Here is a 26,975-nt window from a genome sequence, read left to right on the forward strand (position 1 = left end):
GGTACACACAAAAATTTACAATTGGTACAGAAGAGAGTTCTCTAAATCTCTGTTCGATTCCTTTTCGGAATAGTTTATTTTCCGGAGCTATTGAGTAGCCGTTACAATTTATTGTACAGAAATCTAAGTACACGTAACATACGAGGGTCGTTTGAAAAGTCCGTGCAAAGTCAGAGAGATAGCACCACTGGCGCGTATCGAGGTTATGTTTAGTTAGTAGCATCTCTTGGAAGAACACACACCAAGTTTCAGCCAGATCGGTCTATTTCTTTGTGTTTGGCATTCGTTTGAATCGAGGAAGTCGAGTGATTTTCAAAAAATGGACGAAAAAAGATTAAACACTAATTTATGAAAAGCAAAACGCCTCAGGAGACTAAAGAGAAGCTTGATAAACATTATGGTGACTCTGCACCTTCGATTAGAACAGTTTATAAGTGGTTTCAAAATTTTCGGAGTGGCCATATGGGCACAAGTGACGCTGAACGTTCTGGACGCCCTGTTGAGGTTACTACTCCAGAAATCATTGATAAAATCCATGATATGGTGATGGATGACAGAAGAGTGAAGGTGCGTGAGATTGCTAGTGCTGTGGGCATCTCGAATGAACGGGTACATAATATTTTGCATCAACATTTGGACATGACAAAGCTATCCGCAAGATGGGTGCCGCGATTGCTCACGCTTGACCAAAAACGAAATCGTGTGAAGTGTTGCAAGGACGGTTTGCAGCTGTTCCAGAAGAATCCGCAGGACTTTAAGCGCCGTTTCGTCACTGTGGATGAAACATGGATACATCACTACACTCCTGAGACCAAAGAACAATCTAAACAATGGGTTACCAAGGGGGAATCTGCGCCAAAAAAGGCGAAGACCGTTCCTTCGGCCGGAAAGATTATGGCGACTGTCTTTTGGGATTCGCAAGGAATAATCCTCATCGACTATCTGGAAAAGGGTAAAAGGGTATTACAGATGCATATTATTCATCGTTATTGGACTGTTTGAAAACCGAGCTGCAAGAAAAACGCCCACGATTGGCCCACAAAAAAGTCCTTTTCCATCACGACAACGCACCAGCTCACACCTCAGCAGTTATGGTCGCAAAATTAATGGAAATAGGGTTCCAACTCGTTTCACATCCCCCCTATTCTCCAGACTTGGCTCCCTCGGACTACTATTTGTTCCCCAATATGAAGAAATGGCTGGCGGAAAATAGATTTTATTCAAACGAGGAGGTGATTGCAGAAATGAATGGCTATTTTTCAGACTTGGACAAATCCTATTATTCGGAAGGAATGAACAAACTAGAGCAGCGTTGGACGAAGTGTATAAGCCTAAAAGGAGTCTATGTTGAAAAATAAAAAAGGTTTACCCCAAAAAATTAAGTAGTTTTTATTTTTGCACGGACTTTTCAAACGACCCTCGTAGGCATAGATTTACGACATATTTTTCTCTTAAAAAATTAATATCAACTAATTAAGACAAATAATACAGTTACAGTTAATTCTACACAAAGTAAAAGTGCTGTATAATTAGATAAAATGAAGTATGAACCAAATGTAGATAAATCTTGTGGATTATGATCTCTTAAATAATCAGATGATTTGATTCACTCTGTTGTGGAAAGACCTGTATTTTCAGTAAATAACTATTGTAATGTTAAAGATCGTAGTGAAGGAATCTGTATGCAGTTGCTTAGTTTAATTATTAAACTTTTTTTTTATTTAGTTAATTATTTACATTGAAAATTTAGCAAAATGTATAGCCTTGGTAGTTGCTTAGTTTAATGACCCAGAATGTAATGAGTAAAGTAGTTGCTTAGTTTAATGACCCAGAATGTAATGAGTAAAGTAGATAATAATATTCTTATTTTCATCCTGAAAATATTTAAATTAAAAAGGTATTGTGCTATTTTATTTAATTATGTTCTTTTTTCATTCAATTATTGTAATATAGATACAGAAATTCAAAATTTGAAGGAAATGTAAAACCCCCAAACATTAACTCTTCATAAATACAGCTAGAAAGCTGGAATTGCACACAATTGAAGAGGTTAAAGAGCACTATAATTGTCAATGTTTTTGCAAATATTCCATAAATAGGACAGGAGATACAGCAATACGAAATATAAAAGAAATGTAAAGCTCCCTAACTTTAAGATTTTATACCTTCTTTATAAATTCAGCTAGAAAGCTGGAATTGAGCACAATTGAAGAGGTTAAAGAGCACTATAATTGTCAATGTTTTTGCAAATATTCCATAAATAGGACAGGAGATACAGCAATACGAAATATAAAAGAAATGTAAAGCTCCCTAACTTTAAGATTTTATACCTTCTTTATAAATTCAGCTAGAAAGCTGGAATTGAGCACAATTGAAGAGGTTAAAGAGCACTATAATTGTCAATGTTTTTGCAAATATTCCATAAATAGGACAGGAGATACAGCAATACGAAATATAAAAGAAATGTAAAGCTCACAAACTTTAAATCCTTATACCTTCTTTATAAATACAGATAGAAAGCTGCAATTGCACTCAATTGGAGAGGTTGAAGAGCACTATAATTGTCAATATTTTCGCAATGATTGCATTGATAGGGCAGGAGATACAGCAATTCGAAATTTGAAGGAAATATAAAGCTTCCAATTGTGTTTTAGTTCATTATTAAAATACATTGTAAGTCAATTAGTTCCATTTGGAGATAATAAAACAATTCTTTAGCATTAGGATGAATATGGCGGGCCATAAAATGATTCAGAGTTGCTTGTAGGCCTACCCCTGATCTAGAGCATTGGCGCGGTTAGAATTTAAAAAATTTTGTCCCTTAGTATTAACAGCAGCTCAGACAGAATAGATTTTTCCTAGTAAAATTCTATTTCAAAACACTAATTCTAGCGCAATACTTCCTCGTTTGGTTGTAAGAGGATGTTTAAAACGGTGATAACTATAATATTTTTCAGTATAAGATAAATCATACGGAGGAATGGAATTTGTAGAAACAGTATTTTATGAGCATGTGTCACGCTTATGGCTGTCATGTTCTTGGGGAGACGGAACATAGTGTTCGTGTTAGTAATTATTTATCTACTAGTCCGTAACTACATGCGGTCACCTGCCTGCAGTTCAGTTCGCCTTACTTTATTTTTAAATTTTATTTCTAAAAAAAACAAACTAAAAAACACACTCGGTTTTCTCTTATTGTAATTCTCGAGTCGCTAAATGAAATTCCATTCTGTAAGTGGTAATTCCGGTTTTGGAAATTTCTACTAATTCGAAATTTTAGCAATACGAGTATATATCTTCTTTATAATATATAAGACACAGTATATAATATATAAGATACAATTAAATAGTATTTTTGAGGTAAAAAATAACCTCCACTTCAAACCCAGAAGTACCCATCATCTAATTATCCAGGATAAAATTCTCAAATGATAATTGAAGATCAACATGAGTTGGTAATAATGGTGGACAAAGTATATAGAAAAGCGATGAGCCATTTCCAAAATAATCTCAAAAAAAAAAGTGAAAAATACTTTTTTAGTAATGTGGTATTCATGCTACTTTAAATTAAATAATACTGAGACTTCCATTTGTAGTTTTATTTTATTCGAAAAAGCCGGTATTCTATAATTTTTTAATTTGAAAGTAACGCGCAATGAGCGATCAACTCTAGTTAGTTGAATTAAAAAAAAAAAAAATCACTTTATCTAGGAATTCAAGGGAATAGTATTTTAATGTGGAAAACCAATCACAGCAAATATTACACTACCGTAATTATACCTTCAATCTTATTGGTCAATACGGAATCCAATAAAATCTACAAGGAGAAGTTCAATTTACTAAATTTTTACGCCAATTATTTTTAATAAAATTACGTCGAACTTCAAACTTTATGTTAAATCAATGAAAAACTGAGCATCTTATCCGGTAAACCTTATATAATTTCTGTTAGCTAAATGAAAGCAACTTCTTCACATTTGGTTCAGCGCCATTACATAAGAACACTTAAAAATGGTAAATGCTTAAAGGAATTTCCCTTTTGTGCAAAGAAAGTGATGTCACAAATAAGTGCCATTAAGAAATCTGGCCAATGTCTGTCACCTTACTCCTGGTATTCTATAAGTATTCTCCTGGTATTCTATAAGTATTACTCCTGGTATTCTATAAGTTTTTTTGCTCTTGTAACTGGAATTTACTCCTGGTAAATGGAATTAGTCAAAATTTATTTGAATTTTAAAGTGACTGAACTAAATTTTACAGAAAAACACCAAATTTTAGATTCTCGGGCTAACATGAATCTCTTACTGTAATTATTACAATTAATATGTATTAACTGATTGGCTATTTTAAAGATGTTTTTTTTGTACGAACATATTTGAATAACAAAATAGCAGGTTGGACTAATAAATTAAACTTGCAGATAAGAAATGAACTAATTGTATTAAACTACCCTTCACCTTGTTGCGGTCCAGTTGCTAGCACGATTAACAATATCGATATTGTTAGCGTTTGTATTCGAGTGAATTTCAAAATATTCTGAAATTTATTCTTGTAATTTCACGTTCGATTAACTGTAATGTAATGTAATTTTATGAGGGTTTAATTTTGTTTTTCTAAAGTTTTCTTCAAGCTTGGAAATAATGGGTATCTATATCTATTTCTTCTCATAAATTTATTGCTAGCAGAGACCAAACTCTGGCTTATAGAAATGTAAATTTTCTTATAAGCAATTTATACAAATAAAATAAGCGTTCGATTAACTGATTTACCATAAACATGGAATTCTACTTATCAAATTAAAACTCTTTTTAATATTGCAATAAATAGGACATCTACAAACGATATGCGATACTGTGTACATCTCATTCAGAGTACAAGGAATGCTTATGGTTTTTTGATTAATACTAAAAGTAAGTAAAGTAATTGCTTCTTTTCTCAGGCCAACTACCACAATTAGGTGTCGTGGACGGAGGCAACTAACAAACATACTTTACTGTAAATTTCTTTTATTAACCATTAAATAAAATCCAAGGCCTAAGACCGGGGAATCGAACCCAGTACCACAATGCATATTAGCTTTACAGGTCACGCCTTAAACCGCTCGGCTACCGTGGCGCCTTAATACTAATAGTATTTCTACGTATTTACAGAGAATTCACAGCAATGTTATTGTTGTATAGATAATGTTCAGCACTAATACTAAGAGAAGTGTTCAGAGAGACTTTAAAAGAAGAGGCCGTTAGCCTATCTTTATTTTTTTTGAAAATAAATATGTCCTCATTTTTTAAGTTGTTTATTGTTAGTTAGTTAGAATTAGTATACTTGATTTAGTTGAACTTACACGATTTTGGTGTACCACAATTGTAAAGATTCTAATTAAAACTGCCCAATAGAACTGTAGTAAATGGGTTGTTTTATCTTGTTTACGTAAAACAATGCTTAAGTTATTTTTTTAAAAATGGATTTTAAAGTAAGTGGGTGAATGTTACAGGTGAAGCTGAACACAATTTTACAGAATGGTGGACATGACTACAGTGCTGGCCGGAGCTTTGAAGACAGCATCAGGACTGTTTGGATTGGGCAAGATTTGGTTTATGCCAACATTCCTAGCAGCGCTCACTTATTATAATTACGATCTATATGATCCTGAAAGCCAGCCAATCAGTGTGTCCAAAATAAAGGATGAATATGATTTCATTGTGATTGGTGCTGGCAGTGCGGGCTCTGTTGTGGCGTCCAGATTGTCTGAACAAAAGGTAATCAAGTTGGCAATGATGAGAATAATGTTAGAATGATTGATAATTTTGAATGTTGTTAGATAATTTGATTCGGAATCATTGTTACGACTTACACCATTAATCGGGGATGTATACACAACGTGCTTATACTGTCTAAAGAAGTTCCATGAACAATAAAATCTAACCACAGAGCCGGATGTTCTCATAATCCCATCAAAGCGGAAGTTATAGTCCCAATACTCCCAGTTAAGAAGGAAGAGGTTGTAAAATATTACCATAAATAAGGCACATCCTCTACTTAATCTAATTTTGTCTTGCACCATCTAAAAAGTCTAAATGTAAAAAACATTTTATGGAAACATTTAGATTTAAAAAATAAATTATATTTGTGCTTTGCTGGAATCAGAAATTTGATGAATTACTCGTACTAATATCTGTAAAAACCCAGAAAACGAATGTAATGAGGAGACAAATAATTGTGTGAGTTGATGAATATTAACACTAAACCTACCCACAACCGGTCAATTGACCGTTTTTTTTTAAATTTGGTTTACATTTTCTAATTACAGCGTCATCATACCGCCATTAAACTTCACGACTTTTCCTAAAATATGTATGCAATTGTTTTTTTAATATTCACTTCTTTTCCTAATATTTGGTTTTTGAGAAAAATATGTAGTCCGTCTTAACTACCGCGACCGGTAATTTGACCGGCTGAATATTTTCATTTTATTTACTTATTTTAATATTTTATTTTATTTATTTATTTATTTTTTTGGTAACAGAATTCTCTCGAAAACTCAATTTGATAATGCATTTATCGGATTATTGTTTGCATGTGGTGCATATGAGGACAAAAAATTGTACGATATTGCCCTTTTCTATGGAACCAAAAAAATAGGGACGAGCATTCTTCTCAAACACTGTGAGCAGAAATGTGTGTAGACGGAAATTGTGAGGTTTATTCGATTGGATCAAAGAAATCATCGCTTACAAACAGATAGATTGGCTTTGATTTCTATTGGTACAAATTCGTAGAGAACAGTCAAAACTGTTCTAACCAGGAGCATATATCTCTTCCAAGGACATTTGTTCCCAACAAAGTCAAGATGCAAATTTCCTCAGTATATGCCAAATAAACCGGACAAATTTGGTATCAAATCTTGGCTAGCGTTCGATGTAATAAAGAATAATTCTAATATAATAGGGTGTTCATTTTAAGACGGCTCAAATGCATTTCATGCTTAAACGGTTAATCTGAGCAAAGAATGGTAGAGGAAAAATTTGTTGCCCGTCATCTCTAGTTTCAGAATATGTGACTTGATTTTAGATTCCTGCCCGCATACGCGGCTGACGCGCGACCAAAAGTGAGGGTTCGCAGTTGACCCCCATTTCCGTTTTAAAGAGTATAAAAAGTTATGAAAGAAACCGGAAACCGCAGTTCGATATCTTTAAAATTAAAGGTGCTAGGCCTTTTCAATATCTGATATTTATTAATCAAATTTCAATTTTTTTAACTTGTTATCAAAGAGAAAGAAGAGCTCGCGATAGGTCATTTTTATGTATTTTTTCATCCCCTTTCTGCTAAAAATATTGCCAAGGCAGTGAAGCTAGTATTTTTCTTAATATCGGGAAATAAGTAGTTTTCCGTGTGATTTTTCTAAGAAAAATCAAATGTTAAGAGCTTTAGATGTTCTCAAGCATACACAAAATGGCTAAAAATTAATTTTACATCTGTTACAAACAAGAAGGTTTAATAATTACTTGGTAATTTTGGAAGAGTTGCGTTTAATTACCAAAAAAATTGGAAACCTTCTGCCATATATTTAAGTGATCAATATCTTTCATGTAAAGGATCAAACTTATTCCTTAATTTATCAAATAATGCACTTTACGCAACTTGTGAAGCATGTTGTGAAGCAAAGGTGCCTCCTCTGGCTCGCAAACCAGGTTAGCCTGGAGGTTATCAACTGCACACTGAAACTAGAGATGACTGGCAACAAATTTTTCCTCTACCATTTTTTGCTCAGATTAACCGTTTAAGCATGAAATGCATTTGAGCCATCTTAAAATGAACACCCTGTATAATGACAAAAACCTTTTTAATTGATTTAAGTTGAATTTAAACTTACTTTTTTATGTTTGGACGTTTCGGCTGTCTTAAGCCATATTTAGCTTTAATATTATTACTTATTCTTTTGCCAATCACATTTTTTTTAAATGTATTTTATAGGCTATGTTCACTGTAACATTTTTTTAATGATACGACGATGTGGTCCTCAATTAAATTTTAATTACAAATTGAAGTCGAAATGTTAGCATTGAATAAAATAAGGAAATTAGCCAACACTTCTACTCACTACTCATCGCGCTACGGCCCAAGAAGGACCTTGGCCTCCTTCCTTAGTTCCTTCTAGGTTTCTCTATAGCTTGTCTTCCTTCTTCGTCTGCCTCACTCCTAAACAGGTTCCACATCAGCCTCTTCCTGCCCCCAGGTGTCGGTCATGTAATAAAAGTGAAGTCTTATCCTTCCCATAAGATACAGATTATTTTTTTCAATTCAATGCAATCAGGTGTTCTTTTTGACAAAAAAAAAAAAAAAAATTACATCCGTTCTCTATTATGGCTTGATGCCACTCAATCTGACTGAATATACTTCGCAGAATCTTTTTTTCCTAACTGTTCACATAAAGTTCGTCAGCTGATCACGTAGTATTCTTGGCCGCTAGCCGATGCTGAATATCTTCATTATATTAGTCAGGAGATATCCTACATAACTGAACTTAGAAACACCTTCAAAACAGTGGTCCATTCCAAGTTCAAATCCCTTAAAAACTCCTTCGCTCATCTTGTGAACTGTACTGTCAATATTTTAGCCTTACATAAGTGGGGCTAACTCCTCTCCCATTTGATGCCCAGCGTTGAGACCCCCAAAAGTAAAATAAAATTCCGAATCGAATGACACCTCATTCATGAAAATCGGTTCACGCGTTTAGGCGCTACGTTGTTTACAAAAAATGGTAACAACAATTTTTGAAAAAAGCCATTTTTACTCATTTTCAGCAACTTTTTTTTCTCAAAATCTATCAGATCTAGGTTGTTAGAAGAAAAATTTACAGTTATAAACGAGGATTTGCCCTACATTATATAGAAAATTTCAGAATTTTATCTTTTATAGGAAAAAAGAAAAAAATTGTCAAAGTTGGTTGTATTAAAACGTTACAGCTTTTTCGTGCAGTTTTTGACGATCAACCCTTATACAACCTGTCATACCGGACAGTTTTAATTACTTCTCCCACTGACGTTGACAATGGAGAACAAAATTTTTGTTTGCATTTACTACAAATGAAAGAAAAGTATTAGCTAAGTATAAAAGCACATTAATAAACATTAAAATCCAAAGAATAAAATAAATCCAACCAGGAGAGTAATTTTTTGTGGATATATGAGGTGAGACGCTTTAAAACTAGGCCGGTTTAAAAAAAACAGTACGGATCCAATATAGTTTAAACTCAGCTCTTCAGTTATTTCATTCGAAAATTACATTTAAAAGAACCGATTGAATAACAACTTAACCTGCAATCAACTACCTACAATAAATAACTAAAACAAACATACAATGGTGCAATACAACCCAATTAGGAGAAAGTAGAACATACTCGTAAACAGTCGATCTTAATTCCTTTATCTTAAAAGTATCTCGAATTACTGTTGATTATTATGTAAATAACAAAATTTGTGTATAGGTAACCATTTTGTACAAAGAATTTTGTTAAAAAATTATGAAATATTTTACGCTTTCCGATTATTTGTAAATCTATTTGGGTGCCAAAACGCTCGCTCATACGATATGCTCTTGCAACAATAATTACAATCGTAATTATACTTATCGTGTTGCACTGTCATACATTATAATTATACAAAAAAAAAAAATGATTTGTTGTGGTAAGAATATATATGTAAATGAATGTCACAGGCATTTTAAATTATTCGATTACAAGTACTTTTGCAAATCACCAGGAGATTAAGAAGTACCACATATTATTACGCAATTTTAATGAAAGTAATAATTTACTTTGGCAAATTTCTAATCACGTTCGTAATATTGGAAATCAGGCAAGTTTTTTTTTTTAAATCTTAAAAAATAGTTTTAGTAATTTAACAAATCAAGATTCCCAGTGAAGCTTGGTGAATTTCTAAATTCGACTGACCAATAAACACAGTTTACTGAATAGATTTGTCCTTATTTTGTGATTTTTTTTCGCAAACAGCTGCAGTGATTTTATTTAAACTTTTTATAGTTAAAAACAAAACAAATCTATATAATATATAAAAATGAATGCGTGTCTGTTTGTTTGTTTGTACTCGATAGATTCAAAAACCCTACATCCAATCGCCGTGAAAATTTGGGAAATTATTAGGTATATCCCCGGGAAGGTTTTTGGATTTTCTTTTTTAAATCAGAGTTGGGGTTCTAGGTGCTCCCGAACAAATATCCCAAAAATATCAAAATAACATTTAATTAGTAATATTTGTTGAAAGTGTAACCATGAAAACCATGAAAAACAGTTTTTTGCAATTATTAATACGAGAATAAATTATACCGAAGATGGTGGAAAACCCATTAAACTAAAAGTACTCAACAATACTATTGACGTTGATAATCGTTGGGTAGTACCATATTCTCCATTACTACTAAAAACGTATAATGCTGAGTACTGCAATTCAGTGAAAGCTATAAAATATATTTGCAAATATGTGAACAAAGGAAGCGATATGGGAGTGTTTAGAGTGGAAAATACAACTGCATCTAACGATGTAGTCACCCAATATCAACTGGGACGCTTCATAAGTAGCAATGAGGCTGTATGGCGTATTACCTGTATATCATTTTCCATTCATGAACGATATTCAACGGTTGTTCATTTAGCAGTACATCTTGAAAATGGACAGCGTGTGTACTTTACATCAGAAAATGTACGTGCAAGAGCAATGTCACCACCTCCAACAACATTAACTGAATTTTTCACATTATGTAGAAATGCTACCTTTGCAAGGACACTACTGTACACTGAAGTAGGGATAATTTTATTGTTAATTTTCATTTCGATGTATTGTATATATTTGGTCATTAATAGACTATGTTTGAGGTATCAAAACTGCCTTTTTGTTCAAACACAGCAACGTGTGAACGGGTACAGCTAGTTTTATATATTTTAAATTGAAACCTTTATTTTTCCCTGAATAAAAGTTGTTGCAATTTAGTTAGCCCTAGGTAGTAATAGCAAATCTTTTGCCTCTGTTTTCGTTAAATTTGGAAAATTAATTTAAAAAAACAAAAGACAACACAAACAAATCATTAATTAGTTAATAATTTAGATAGTCTATGAGAATAATTTCAGGAAACCAATTATTTTAAGCGAAAATTATAATGTTTGTTAGAAAGTTTCATAGTTAAATATTCTGCTCGTCTGAGCATAAACTTAATGCTTTCACTAACCACTATAAATTATTGGCACAAAACAAGATGTATAGTACTACAAAAAAACAAATCACAGAATGAGAGAACAGAACAATCTAACAGAAATATGTCTGTGTCTTTTTTTATACAAATATTAGCGATTAAACGCCAAAACTGGTTGAAGAAAATTGGTTAAGCCACTTTATTTGAAAAAATGTTTGTGGGTTCTGGCGATTTTTCTCAGTATTTTATTTATTTATTTATTTATTTATTGTTATAGTGGTCTTGTTTGCACATTAACCAGTTACTTTATATGAGGGCTGGAAAAAACCAACATATTGGTATGAACAATTACAGTTGGCTCCTAGCGCCTCAATTTACCAATATGTTGGTGGAAAAAAACCAGCCCTTCTTTTCCAATATTCAATTTGAGGAATAGCGCAGCCTCTTTCCCTTCTTTCTTCGTCATGCCAGCCACTCTTCTACTACATTCTGCGTCGTGGCTTCCATGAGATAAGGATATCTTGAGCGCTGCGTACTGACATTCCTTCCTAGAACAACACAATGGTCTCTGAATGTGACTTCGTTATTTGATGTGAGCTTAGAGTGGTGTAATTAGTAGTGTAGTTATGATAGTACTTGTGTGAGTAATTAAGAACTAAAATCGCAACTATGGAGTTTAGCTGCATCCTATATTTTTATTTTATTCTCTCTAATGAATTTGTAAATACTTCGTAGCGCATCAGGATTCATTATAGCTAAAATACTTTTAGCGCTACAGGGAAATCGTACATGTGTTGCCAATTCCTGTAGGAACTTGTCTCTATTTCTATTATATCTGCTGCATCTGAAGAGGAGGTGATCGATGTCCCCATCCTGCCCGCTATTGCAATCACATTTGGGACTATCTAATAACTTAATTTTGTGCAGATGCGGATTTGTGAGATTATGGTTGAACCTCAGTCGCATTATTGTTGTGTAAAATTGCCTTTCCCCCTCCAGTACTTCTACAAACCATGGCTTGTTGGAGATCCTAGGCTGTAAATCAGCGTAATATTTACCCTTAATTTCTTTTTCCAGATCGTAGAGCTTTTGCCATGCGTCATAACAACGCTTTCTTAAAGCACCTTCGAAATCCGCTAAATTGAGCACTGTATGTTCTCCTAACAATTTTTCTCAGTAGAAAATTCTATTTTTCAAATAATTTTCATTACGTAAACTGTTGTTAGTGGAAGTTGTCGGAGTTTTCGAAATTTTCACATGTGTTATCGTAATTTGTTACATAGACTTTTCTTTGTTTGGTTTAATTTTTTCTTTTTTAAATACCCAAAATTGGGACTTCTTTTTCCAGGCGACTTTAAAATTGGTCAAGCTATAAACTTATTAAGAATTACTACAGTTTTTCTTATTTCTCAACTGTACTTTGTATTATTTATAAATTGTATTCAAGTCAAACGTGTCCGGTGATTGAAGATTTAAATTTTGTGCTTCGTCGTTGTTACACAGCTTACTGTTAAACTTCTGTGCCCATATTTTATCTGGTAAAAACCATTTCCATTGCTTCGCCCTACCAATTACTATGAAACCCTCTACTTAACTAGTTACTTAGAACTTCTAAAACGGAAATCAAAACAAAAAATTGTGTGACTGTGTTTCAGTCCTTTAAGTAGACTTTAGTAAACCCAATATGATTATGTACACAGGAATGGTCAGTTCTGTTATTGGAGGCTGGAGATCATGAATCTGAGATCACGGATGTTCCTATATTGTCATTGTACCTTCACGGCAGCCGTTATGATTGGAAGTACAAGACAGAACCCAGTAATTCAGCCTGTCTGGCGATGAAGGAGAAACGCTGTTGTTGGACTAGGGGCAAGGTTTGTTAACTTGTTGAAATATTCTCTGTCAAAAAATTTGTTTTATTATTCAAATTAATATTTTATATAAATTCCCCAAAATTTTACTTGCTTTTGCTGTGTTTCAAATATTTAAAAGAGAGTTTCCACGCTAAATTTCAAATTTTTGTATTGAATTCTTGAGATTAAAAATTTTAAAACTCTTTTGAAGACCAAAAATATTTAAGCGCATTGCCTGTTGCATTAATTATTGTACATTATATACATATATATACTTTAAAAGGCGCCACGATAGCCGAGCGGTTCGAGCCGTGGCCAGCAAAGCTAGGATGCATTGTGGTTCTGGGTTCGATTCCCCTGATATTTGGGGATATTTATTTAATTGATCATAAAACAAAAAAATTGTATGAGAAAAATTGAATTAGAAAATACAAGTTCACAATATTTACCCTTGCCTAGTGAAAATTAAAATTAGAGCGTGAAGAAATGTATTTTTGGCGACCATAAGTACTGCATTATGAAGAAGTCATGTAACTTAGTTTTCTTCAGCGAAAGGTAAAACTTAATTTGAAGTTAATCGAAGTTAGGTTAGGACTTACATAACTGAATTGCTGGCAACAAGGTACCTGGGCGAACAGGCTTACATAAAGCAAATCACCTGTAGTGCAGAGGTTCAGCCAGTCCCGACTAATTGCTATTCATATCACCTAGACACGGCATTAACATTAGCTAAATATTTATTAATAAAAGCCAAACTAGGCAGTCTTTTGTTCTAAATCACTTATTATATCTCTAGCAATAGAAACTTTCACATGTTTACCAATTCCCAAGGCAATAAGCAACTGTAGAGTTAAACAAATGAGGGCCTAAAATGAGGTTGAATCTTGTTTGTCAGAGTGCCGCGGTAACTTAAAATGTATCTACCAGTCAATTTATAATAATTTATAAATGTTGCAGGTTATTGGCGGATCCAGTGTGCTAAATACAATGCTCTATGTCAGAGGTAATAAAAAGGACTATGACAATTGGGCGGAAATGGGCAATACAGGATGGAGTTTCGAAGAAGTGCTGCCATATTTTTTAAAATCACAAGATCAAAGGAATCCATATTTATCTAGAAATAAACGATACCACTCTACGGGCGGCTATCTGACAGTGGATGACGCGCCATGGCACACACCCCTAGGTTTGTTGGTAACTTCCGCTGTATCAAGTGCCTAAGGGTTAAATTCTAGAATACATGAAGTCACAACGCTGTAGAAAATCGATAATAAGCTGATGGCCAGGTTGGCCATGCACCGGCAGGGAAAATAATAATAATAAAATGACAATTTAGGGAACTTATTTAACATCAATCCTTCAAAGCTGCACTGAAGGCTCTTACTTCCATCAGAACTACCTCTTCCCTGGTTTGGGAATGTAAAAAGGCCCTGGAACAACTGGCTTGGCACAATAAAGTACGACTGGAATGGGTGCCGGGTCATTAGGGATCAAAGGGAGAATGAAACAGCCGATCTGCTGGCTAGGAATGGAGATAACACTCCATTCATTGGCCTGGAACCAGTCCTGGGGATCACCAAGGGTGTAGTTCGTGTGGCTCTCAGAGATTGGATTTGGAGAGAGCATGAAAAGAACTGGGTGATGTGTCCTGGGGTTAAACACAGCAAGAGTGTCATGCCCTTGGCTATGTACTCGTAAATAAAGGAAGCGAAGAGCCTCTAGGCTTGGGCAGAAATCAGATTACTCTGATTACAGGCCTATTCACGAGACAAGGCAGGTTAAGGAAGCACCTACACAAGATAGGGCTTATTAGCTCGGAACCGTTATGCAGACTGTGTCAGGAAGAGGATCTTTGGAACTTTGAGGCCAAAGAAGAATGTAGCGCAGAAGAAACTGATAGGGAAAGTCCTCAACCTATTTAGTAGGTGAGGTTCCGTCTACTAGATCCAAAGAGGATGGCACAATAAGCCTCTTGTGGCTGCGGTGCCTTGGAGCATAGGTCCTGTCCTGCTTTCTAATCTAATCTAATCTAACATCAATCCTTCGAATCCCCATAAAATAATATTTCTGGAAAAATCTAACAGGTGTCACTTCAGGGAAGTATATTCTCCTCGCGCATATCCATGGGCATGCATAATCATGTCCAATATTTTCCACATTTAATTATTTTCTCTGATCTCTGAAAAAGTGGCAAACCCTTGTAACTTGCAAAGTATTTTTTTAGAGTAACACGTTCATTTTTAAGTGAAACAGACTAAAAATTCTGTTAAATTTTACAGGTTTAGCTTTCTTACAAGCTGGAGAAGAGATGGGTTATCCAATAAGAGATATTAACGGTGAAAGCCAAACCGGATTCGCCTTGTTCCAGTTTACAACAAGAAGAGGCATGCGAGTGTCATCGGCTAAAGCTTTTCTAAATCCAGTTAGACTGAGATCCAATTTGGACATTGCTTTGAATACAATGGTGACCAAAATTTTGATAGATGGCTCTAAGAAGGCTGTAGGTGTACAGTATTTTAGGGATGGTAAACTAGGCGTTGTCAGAGCAAGAAAAGAAGTAATTTTGTCGGCGGGTGCTGTAAATTCTCCTCAACTTCTTATGCTTTCTGGTTAGTAATGTAATGTCTTGTAATATCACTTTTCTTTCAGGGCGATCGAAAGATTTAAAACTAAGATCTTACACTTTGCAAAGTTTAGAAAGTGAACATGAACTTGAACTCCTTTGTAACAGATACATTGTATCTCTATACAAATAAAGATAATAATAATAAAATAACACATTCGGAATAACAAATTTCACTAATTTTCATTTTAATTTACAGGTATTGGACAACGTGAACAACTTGAAAAACATGGAATTGGAGTAGTAGTTGATTCACCAGGCGTTGGAGAAAATGTAATGGACCACATAGCTGTCGGTGGGATGGCCTTTCTGATAGACCATCCTATATCACTAGTCATGAGTCGAGTTGTGAACGCCAACTCTGCAATTAGGTGAGTCACAAAAAGTATCTCATGTTAATGATAATAAAGACTCAAACTGAGACTATATCACTAGTCATGAGTCGAGTTGTGAACGCCAACTCTGCAATTAGGTGAGTCACAAAAACTATCTCATGATTATGCTAATAAAGACTCAAAATGAGACATGTTTCATCAATTTATTATTTATTCACTTAAAATCTTTCATAATTTGAAATGAAAAAGAAATTTTTTGAAAAAACCTGATCTTAAAAACTTTTACAGATACGCTGTCTCTGGAGAAGGTCCATTGACATCTTCAGTAGGCTTGGAAACTGTTGCATTTCTTACCACTAAATTTGGTAACGCCACAGACGATTGGCCTGATATTGAACTTATGCTTACCTCGGCTAGCACTAATTCTGATGGCGGATCTAACGTTAAACGAGCACATTGTCTGGCTGATACATTCTACGATTCGGTAGTATTTTTAACATAAACTTTCCCTTTTTATTCTGTGATGAAATTATTTTTATTGCTAGTATTGTAGAAATAGTTTTTAAAGTAATCTTAAATCAAGTAAACTGTGTTCAACTGGGAGATGCGGTTTCAAAAGTTTCGGCGAAGTAAGAGGGTGAGCCAAATGGAAAACTAAGATTTAACAATTCAATATGGAGGAAGCGATGCGTAAACTAAATAAATACAACCTAAATTCTCCCAAAATACATATTTTTTTTTTAAAATTAGAAAATAATATCTTTTGGGACTTTAAGCACAACACAAATAAGAAAAGGAGAGTGCGAATCATTGTAGGGATTCAGAGAAACGTTAGGAAAACAAATTCAATGTTCTGGAGGACAGTCTGAGAGTTCTATTTTAATTATCAAAATTGTAAATACATAATTTTCTAAGGCGCCACGGTGGCCGAGCGGTTAGAGGCGAGACCTGTAAAGCTAATATGTATTGTGATACTGGGTTCGATTCCCCGGTCTTAGACACCTAATTGGTAGTTGGACGTTAAGCCCCGCCAGAAAAAATAGGCGATTACTTTACCTTACTTTACTTTTACGTAATTTTCTATTATTTATCTATTCTTAGGTCGATTTAATAAGGTCTATGGATATATTTGAGATTCACACTTATTCTTTTTCAAATCTTGAGTCCCTGAAGTACCACCGCTCTCAATGAAGATCTTGTTACGGTCCGCTTCCACTTCAAAGTAGACAACAGTCTGGATTTTTTATATCGACTAGTTATTTTTGTCTCCCGCTGAGGATTTTCTTAGTTGTCTTTCCTCTTCAGTTAGTAAATCCTAGGATTCCTCTTCTACAGATAATCCCTTCCCTTTAACCTGATCTTCTTCTTGATTCCAATCTTGTACAGCCCCACTATATCTCCTAATATTTGGGTATCTAATAATATAATTCTGGAAAGTATTGGTGCTCCTTACAGCCAAACTCCTAAGAACTAATTTCGTGCTACTGCCAACTACCTCAGCAGTAGCGCCTTCAATTGCCTTTATAGGGGACCTATTTTTCAAATAACGTGCCTATAGCCTTTAAACTCCAATTATATGAGCCGTTCGCTGCACAAATCGATTAACTCCACTTTTTGAAAATATCTTTAATTTAAAGAGTTAATGCAAATGGTTCTTTTTATATTTAAAATAAATTTCCCAAATAATAAAGATTAGCCACCATTGAATAATAAATAATTTATTTCAGAAGCCATTTTGATTAACTCCAGTGCTCTAATATAAATCTTTGCAATAATTCAACTCAAATTCATGTAGCAGACGCTTGAATGATATCAGTAAATTTATTTGAATTTATGTTATAAACGGAATTTTAAAAAACCATGTACATTATTTCATCACAATTCTCCATTATCTTTTGTTTTATGGAGTTGATCGAGTTGTGCAATGAAAGGCTCATATATTGCAGTTTTTGACGATCAAACCTTATTTAATTTAATTTTTGTAATGAAAATTAATTATAAAATAATAAAATAATTTTGTTGTGCATTTTAGGTATTTAAAGAGATCAATAACAGAGATGTATTCGGAGTGTTTCCAATGATAATGAGACCAAAAAGTCGAGGATCGATTAGGCTAAAGAATAAAGATCCTTTTCAGGCGCCGCTGATCTATCACAACTATTTAACCCATCCAGAAGATGTACGAGTACTTAGGGAAGGTCTGAAAGCTGGATTGGCTATTGGTGAAACTCAAGCTATGAAAAGGTTATTTAGTTTTTTTGTAAATATGTTACATAAATTAAGGAATCAGCAGTACCCTAATTTACAGTTAGAGAATCGTTCTAACAATACATTTTTAGGTACTCAGAATAAACTAGGAAATAAGATGAGTTCTGTTCTCAGGCAGTGTAATCGAAAGAGGCTCATTTAGCATAACTTTTGCATTTTTGGTTGGAGAACAACTTCTATTCTTTTTAATATTTCTCAGAGTATGTTAGATCATGTCAAATTTTGCTACCGAGATTGAAGGGCGAGGAATTATTAATTCTAAGGTCATAATTTTCTCGGATAGTCAGGCTGCTCTACGGGCAATTAGTTCCTATCAGGTTAACTCAAAACTGGTTTGGGACTGTCTGGGTGCCCTGAAGGAAATTAGTGACCAAAATAAGGTCTTTCTGGTCTGGGTACCTGGTCATTCAGGACATAAGGGTAACGAAGCGGCAGATTTATTGGCCCGAGAAGGCTCTGCGGGATACTTCGTTGGCCCGGAGCCCTGTTTTGGGGTTCCGAAGTGTGTTAAGACTGCGACCATTAACTTATGGGTGCAGAGTAGGTCTCAGGAGTGGTGGCTTGCCACCACTGGGCAGAGACAGGCGAAAGAGTTTATTAAAGGCTATTCGCCGAGGCTGACTGCAGAATTAATCCGTCAAGGCCGTGGGGCTATCAGGATGATTGTAGGCCTATTAACTGGCCACTGCAGACTCAGAAAACACATGCATCGCATGGGCCTGGCAGATGATAGCATTTGTAGGTTCTGTCAGGAAGAGGAGGAAACGGCACTACACGTGTTGTGTCAGTGTGAGGGGCTCGTGTGGCTAAGGATGTTACTTCTCGGGGAGGAGAAACCAAGGCCTGTGAGTTTTACCCAAAAGTCACTCTCCAACATTAAGAGTCTAATTAAAAGGACAGGTCTGGAGGGTGAGCTCTAAAGTGAGGGGAGCCACAATAGACCCAAAGGGGTCGCAGTGGCGTAGGCCCTGAGGCCGCCCTAGTCTAATCTAATCTAATGTCAAATTTTCTATTTTGATTTTTCACCAGACATATTCCAGTTTTGGAATCCCCAAATTTTCCCCAAAAAAGTATTTTTACTACTATGAATAGATTCTGAAAAGATTTTTCATTTTTTTTGAGATTTTCTCAAAAACAGCTCCTAAGCTTTACTTTAAACTTCGTATACCTACTGCGCATGTGTAGTTCTACAATTTTATGAACAATTTTTTGCGAATTTGATTAATTTCTAGGCAAAACGGAATGTTAGGCTTTCTCTTTAAATTTAAGCCCAATTTCAGTGTAATGTATTACAATTATCACATATTAATATTAATATGGATTAATTAAGGAACTCCCTACAAGCTGGTAGAATCTGGGTAGGGTCCTAGGAAGTGCAAATCCTCTTCCAAAACCTGGTTAACTGTCCTGGCTTCTAAATATTCTTTGTTCATCAGCTCCAGGTCCGTTTGAGAGAATTGTAGTTGTTCTAAAACTTCGCTAAAGTATCGTCGCAGATACTGCAGATGTTGTGGCGTTTATTAGAGCTGCCCAATCATTTTCTCTTTATCTCTTTACATCATCACTCTAACTGGGAAGCAGTAATCATAATTATAAGAAGGAGCGTTACAAGTATTCAACTTTTCTTAATATATTTTTTTTGCAACAGATTTGGAGCCAGATTTCACAATAAATTAATACCTGGATGTAAAAATCTACCCGAGTATACAGATGAATATTGGGATTGTTACATACGACACTATACAATGACAATTTACCATATGTCTGGATCGGTTAAAATGGGACCAACATCAGATCCTTGGGCTGTTGTAGATCCTCGACTAAAAGTTTATGGTGTAAAAAATCTAAGAGTTATTGATGCTTCAATTATGCCTCTAATAACTACTGGTAATATAAATGCACCGACCATTATGATTGGTGAAAAAGGTTCAGATATGATTGTTGAGGATTGGAAAAGTTGACAAAATATATTATATAAAAGAGAGAAGTAAATAAATAGATAGAAATAATTCAAGATTTAGTTGTAACTCCAAATGGGGTGAAATCGAATAGTCAATATGGCTGGCTAAAAAGTAGAAAACCAGTTGTGTATGAAGTGAATGTCTGGTATCATTTTACTGAGGATTCTCCTAAGAAAGAAGTCTGTCTCCAGCTTTCGTCGAAGCAGTAACCGGAAATAACCAAAATAAAAGTAAAATAAAACTTGGTTCCTAAATTTAAGAAACCAATTCCTGAAGCTCTAAATGGCCGACAAGTATCTGAAGTAATACCAGAGAATTCAAACCTTTCAAACCCAGATATGCGCTCAAAAGCAACTATATCAAAATATAATGTTGCCATTGTTACCAAATATATGTAAAATATAATATCTACCTCGCTGTAATTATAAGCGAAGCACTGAAAAACTTTTTTATTATTCTTAAATAATGAACGCTTACGTAAGTTTTATATGAATTTGTAATTGATTTTTGTTTTAACAAACTTATTTATTTAAAATATATTTGTATTCATTTTATTTATTTGTTTTCATTTCTAAAATCCAATGCTGATCTGTTGTATCCCATAATTTACAAATTAAAGTCACTGGAAACTAAAATAAGTCAATTTTTTTTTTTTTTTGTAAGCGATTCCAATGGTTCTTCTTTAACGTTTTGATTGTTTCGAATGAAATAATCAAATCTTGACGTACACTAATAAATTGACTATTTAGACCATTCAAGTTTCTGATTTATGTACAAAGAAAAGTAATTTTTACTTGAATTCAAAATTAGGCTAAGATTTACGGAATGATTTATAAATAATAAGAAATAATAATAAGAAAATGGCAGCTAAACTTTTCATAATTAAATTATGGTCTAATTAAAACTCAGAATACCTTGCTTCACAATCATCAGATCATTATAAAATCAGAAACTCTTATAGATTGAATGTGGTATAAAAAAATTTTGAACAATATCAATACACTTGTGAGTTGATTACTACCACTTAAGCGAAGTAAAGGAAATTATACTCTGATTACAATAAATATAATTGAAAGAGGTAAGATTACAGAACATCTTTGAATATTTTACTTCCCATTACTAGGGGTAAGACTAAGTATACCTAGATTTCAATACTTCCTCTTAAGAGGTTGAAGAGAAATTATACTGCGATTACATTACTTCTCTAACTTAGGAATAAAAGAAACTAAAATGCGAATACGGTACTTCTCCTTAAGAGAGGTAAGAAAAAGTAAACTACGATTATGGTACTCCTTATTATGACGAGAAAGGAAAATTAACTGTGATTACAATTAAACTGCGAATCTGACACAATCGGAGTATTTTTCTCTGAACACGAATTTCGAATGGCACGTTGTGCTGAAATAGACGACTGATTGTCCACTTAATCCTTCTCAAATTTTGTCAAAATCCGGCTAAGTAACGTAATCGCCTATTTTTTTGTCCGGCGAGGCTTAACGTCCAACTAAACAATTAGGTGTCGTGAACAGGGGGCAGAAGCTCATACTTTACTATAAACAAATTTTTGCTATCAAATAAAAATGTAGCTTATACGCGGGATTCGAACTGGTGATCTTCTACACATAAAGCCACGCTCTTGACCACTAGACCAACATTCGCCCCTAGTTATAGAGAGTTATAATAGTTCTAGAGTGGTGGGGGGCTTCACGTATGTTGAGCTAACTCCTCTTTTTAAGTACAGCATCGTAACCTTCTAAACGGCAGATACAAAATTTCAAATCTAATGACATTTTATGAATTCAATACCGTTTATGCCCATTTTTGGAATTTTTTTTCTCGAAAGCTAATTATCTACATAATTGCAAAAAAAAAAAAATACAGTTATAAACGAGGACATGCTCAAGTTTTAAAGAAAATTTGGGAATTTTATCTTTTATAGAAAAAGAGAAAAAAATTGTCAAAGTTGGATGTTTTTCAATGTTACAGCTTTTTCGTGTAGTTTTAGTTTTTGACGATCATCCCTTATACAAACTGTCCTATCTGATGGTTGTAATCATGCTTCCATATCGCCCAAATTTCAAAATTAATTCGCTAATTTTGTAATTTTATAAATCAGCTAGAATAACTACTGATAAAACTGTCATGTAACCCGCATTACGTGAACAAAATTAAAATATGAATGCTATGTTTATGTAACTGTTCATTAAATTTAAATGAAAGAATGTCTCCTATGATTATTCACACCAGCTATTTTGTTATATAAATTTGCTCATTAAATATAAAATTTTGAAGAAGTGTAGTGTGATACTCAAGAAAACGAGTGTAGTACCATTGCCCGGACAGAAAGTGAAGTGGGGTAACTGAAAAGTAGAAAATACTCCCACTATAAATGGGGCAGACAAGAACCGGAGCCCCACATACAGTCGTGTTAGCAATGTGACTGGGTGAGCAACACAAGACGCGCCAGGTGAAGTGTTTCCTCGCCGACAAAACCCGTAATGCTGAGAGAGAGTGTTAAGGAGGGATAGCTGTGGCCAGTGAAAGTCACTTGTCTACCTTTCACCCACATGAAGACAACATAAACACATACATACACACGCGCGTAAGTAAATATTGTATCTGTGTTTATGTTATTCTTAATTTTCTAATCTAATTATTTAAAAAAATATATACATTTAGAGTTTTTTTTTTAAACGTTCAGCTGTTAAAACTAAAGACGGACATTTAAAAACGTCTGAGACATTAGTGGCCACGATAGCCGAGCGTGTTAAGAGGCGAGACCTGCCAAGCTAATTTCTATTGTGGTACTAGGTTCGATTCCCGGTCTCTAGTCCTTAGTTTTTATTTAATGTTTAAATATGGAGAACTTAGTAAAGTTTTTATATTAGCTAGTCGCCTCTGTCCACGACACCTAATCTGTAAATTAGACGTAAAGCCCGCCTGAAAAAGTAGCCAATAATTAATAATGAATTTCTTGGCCAAATTAAATTTGTACAAATTCAAAAGAAGAAAAAAGTTAAATTGAAATCAAGTACGGTGAATTTAAAAATCAAATACAAAGGGACGTTTCAGAAAATAAGAGTACTTACGTTGGTAAATTTTGTAGAAAGTTATCATAACTTCTTAAAAATCATTAAATTAATTAATTTTTTTCAAAGGCAATTAAAAAGTTCCAAGTTTTAGCGTTCATAATAAAATAGTTATTTTCGTTTAGTGTCATAATATACGTATAACGCAATTTTTAATGTTCCAATTAAGCAAATTCATTAATAGCTGGTTTGATATAAAGAATATTCAACATTCGAGAGGTAGCGTTGTTGTTTTTTTTTTTTTCAAAAATTCAGGTGCCACAAATGGATGAAAACTTGTAAATAGGCTGAAAATAAATAAAACCAGAGAAACTAATGAACAGTTTTCTCAAAAGCGCACCAAGACACAATTTGGAAATGATAGGCCACGCTGAATGCCTTAATTTTTTTTATCAATTTTACTCGTTACAAGACTAGAATATCATTTATTAGCTCGTTTCTAAAGACGACAATTACTTGAATAGTAATAAAATAGAACAGAATAAAAAATAAATATTTAACAGAGTCAATTACGAGTACGTTAATTAAAGCTGTTATAATAATCTGCGAATTATACTCGCATCACATCAGACTATTTTAACAGAATTATTGATTATTATATGGACAAAACATAATTGCCTATATAGTCTGTCGGTTAGTCTTTTGAAGATTTTTTACTGCAGGCAGTTTTTGAGAGGGTGTTTATTAATAACTGAGCTTCCGTATAACAGAAAAAGTATTTGATTTTTCATTTAAATAATTGTACAATTCAGTATTAGGAAAGTTATTACATACAGCTGATGTTTTCCTTAGTTTGAAGAGCCTAGTGATGAGTTAGATTCGTACCTGAAACAAATCAATAAATACGAGGTTAATTATTTAATTAAAAAAAAAACTAAATAAAATTTATACAAAACGTATGCTGGGACAAGAATATGCATTAAGTATTGTTTAAATTATTGGTGTAATCTGGCTAGGAAAAAATTAGATCTACACATGATACATGTAACTATAAAGTTTAGGGTGGTGGCTGTTAGATGATCATGCTATGAAGCGATACGCAGCTATTTCGATTTATAGACAAGGTCAGTTGAAGGAGAGCGGTTGAAAGGTGATAAGATTGCACAATAAATTTATATTGAAGCAGTTGAAGGATCGATCCTAGTAGGATTTGATAATTGATCCTTTTAGAAAGATTCCAAGGAAATGAAGGCTACATTAAAATTTAGGCAAAAGCCTAGAGAATGCAAGCAAGAAAAGAAGATCTGAACCATTCTGAGGATCTTGAGGATGTATCTTAAGAAAAAGTACCATGAACGTTTTAGATTATTATTATTAAGAGCCCTAGAGAGGGCGCCAACACAAGCCAGTTCATCCATAATAACAATAATGAAGGGAAGCAACTGCTAGTATAATCGGCAACATTGAAAAGTGTCTCTAAAGGAGAAGAAGGGAGATTGGAGAAAAATCTCACCTCCGCAGTTCCAAAACCTTCTTTGCATTTTGATTTTTGCAGCAGGGATCGGATTCATCTGATAAAAAAAAAAAAAAAAACAAGGGGGCGAATCGCTATTAATGCGTTTTCCAAACTAGCTAACTTTAGAAGCAGCTTTTTAGACTTCTAGAATTTAAAGCAAGGTTCGTTCAACCAACCATCTTAAACCTTTGCTCACCTCAAAAAAAAAAAAGAGCATCCTAAGCAATAATCAAGGAATTGGAAATGATTTAACAGCAATTTTTTGAAAACAGTCTCAAAGTATTAAGAAATAATGTGCAGCAACTTTTGATACATCGCTAAATAGTATCGTACTTCAAGCTAATGAAACAAACTCATTGTATTAACAATTTTTGATTTCTTTTAAATAACCGTTTCTCACTTTGCCATATTCGTCAAGCGATAATTAGCCAATAAAATCTGTATAATATTTATTAATGGTGTATGGGGCATCTAAAGATAATAATTAACAAAAAGATAAAGCAAACCAAAAGCATGTTTTGCGTATCTAACTGTTTTATGTCCAGTCAAGTTTTCAAGTATTTGTTATCAAATTTCTCTCTCTGATACCCCTATAAAAAAACAAAGCAAAAAGCATCGAAATAGTTTAGACTATAATTCTAGAAAATAATGATGAACACAATAAAGTTAGAACTATTTATTAAACCTAGCTTTCAAACAATCTAAGCGTTCCGATTTTGCACTTAAAATATAATTTAGCAACTGTACGAGTACTCTGATTATGCAAATTGTTATTAAGTATATACAACACCTTAATTTCTAGTCTACAATTAAAAAAAGTAATAATGCGTAATTAAATAGCTGCGTAATGGTATTTGTTAAGAAATAAATTATATTTACGCAAAACGAGTGTCCTAATTCTATTATTTTAAATATATGTATTTTTTTTTTAATGATTTAAGGCGCGTAAGAATCTGAGGTTATTTGCGCCCGGAGCTTTTTTTCAATGTACTGAGGGCCTCCGGACAGTGCCCTCTCTTAGCAGACAACACTGTCCATCACCGGAGAATGAGCTGCAAGAAGCTCCTAGGCAGAAAAAATTTAAGGGTCAGCTGCTGGGATTCGAACCCGGGACCTCCGCGTGGGAGTACAGTATGCTAACCGCATAGCTAATCCTTACCCTCTATAATAAAAATAATAATAATAATAAATGACATATCTTGTGGCTATTTCTCTAATTTTTCAAATCTGGTTTGAAAAATTCACTCGGAAGATCTCTTATTACAATTATTGCAATTTTAATTAATAAAATTTTAGTAATTAATTCATTTTTAATTGATAAAACTATTAGGGGCCAACATTCATTTTATCCGTCAATGAAAAAACTCATTATCTTGATTTCTTAAAACTGTTTTGGATTTCTATCCATCATTAGATGTACATAATTTTAGCTTTTACTCACGATGCTTGTGTCGCTCACTGCATTTACTGATTCTGTCGTACAGAAATAAAAGTTTACCTCTGTCCAGTGTACTGAGAAGACCAACATAAGATGTTGAAGCGACTTAAATTAAAAATAAGTAAAGTAATGCCAATTTTTATAGGCGGGCTTCAATGTCCAACTACCAAAATCTAGGTACCGTAGACGGAGGCGACTAGCAAACATACTTTACTATAAATTTCTCAAATTAACCATTAAATAAAATCCAAGGGCTTAGACCAGGGAATCGAACCCGCTATACCACAAAATACTTCATAGCTTTGCGGGCAACGCCTCTAACCCGCTTGGCTACCCGTGGCGCCTTAAATTATAATTATTAAGAAACACAAGAAACCTATTTTTCTTTAAAAAAAAATAAATAAATAAAAATAGGACGAGTTTAGAGTAGTGGTTATGAGAGGGAATTGTAAAAGAAATATTCCTAGTATGAATATCTAGATTTCGTAACCAAGGATTGAACTAAGGATTCAAGATTGGCGAGGAATCGGTCCAAATAAAAACAACAACTCGTCTTTTTTTGCCAACGTTTCGACAAAGATATTGTCTTCTTCAGAGCCTGGACTTAACCAAGCCGCATAGCCACGTAAGTTTCAATTATAATTATAAAAAAAATATTGTATTTATTTTTATATTACTGATTTTCTATGTTACTGACGCTCTAAATTGTTTTTTTTTTTGTATTTGTAATATCCAGGCTCTGAAGAAGAC

The 26,975-nt window shown here is 33.8% G+C and overlaps 3 protein-coding genes across 4 annotated transcripts in view; 2 read left to right on the forward strand and 1 right to left on the reverse strand.

The window, feature by feature from the left end:
- The window catches only part of LOC141461843 (glucose dehydrogenase [FAD, quinone]-like), a 30,397-nt gene extending 9,831 nt beyond the window's left edge, over positions 1–20,566 (forward strand). The window contains exons 2-9 of the mRNA XM_074143233.1: positions 5,492–5,756; positions 12,903–13,076; positions 14,013–14,241; positions 15,335–15,664; positions 15,878–16,049; positions 16,302–16,497; positions 18,046–18,257; positions 19,930–20,566. Coding sequence (XP_073999334.1) covers positions 5,517–5,756; positions 12,903–13,076; positions 14,013–14,241; positions 15,335–15,664; positions 15,878–16,049; positions 16,302–16,497; positions 18,046–18,257; positions 19,930–20,242 — 1,866 coding nt within the window. The 5' untranslated portion in view covers positions 5,492–5,516 and the 3' untranslated portion in view covers positions 20,243–20,566. The remainder of the gene's footprint in view (positions 1–5,491; positions 5,757–12,902; positions 13,077–14,012; positions 14,242–15,334; positions 15,665–15,877; positions 16,050–16,301; positions 16,498–18,045; positions 18,258–19,929) is intronic.
- The window catches only part of Flo2 (flotillin-2), a 166,015-nt gene that overhangs the window by 44,514 nt on the left and 94,526 nt on the right, over positions 1–26,975 (reverse strand). The window contains exon 1 of one of the 2 annotated variants that reach the window (XM_074143241.1): positions 24,106–24,148. The exons of the other annotated variant lie outside the window; for it this stretch is intronic. The gene's annotated coding sequence lies outside the window, so the exon portion shown is untranslated. Of the gene's footprint in view, positions 1–24,105; positions 24,149–26,975 lie in introns of those variants that run through there. 2 annotated transcript variants of the gene reach the window in all.
- Positions 22,677–26,975, forward strand: part of LOC141461845 (glucose dehydrogenase [FAD, quinone]) — a 35,321-nt gene continuing 31,022 nt past the window's right edge. The window contains exon 1 of the mRNA XM_074143238.1: positions 22,677–22,844. The gene's annotated coding sequence lies outside the window, so the exon portion shown is untranslated. The remainder of the gene's footprint in view (positions 22,845–26,975) is intronic.

This window comes from Rhodnius prolixus, unplaced genomic scaffold (genome assembly GCF_049639745.1).
Source record: "Rhodnius prolixus isolate KJV_2025 unplaced genomic scaffold, Rpr scaffold_12, whole genome shotgun sequence".
NCBI classification, from domain to species: Eukaryota; Metazoa; Arthropoda; class Insecta; order Hemiptera; family Reduviidae; genus Rhodnius; species Rhodnius prolixus.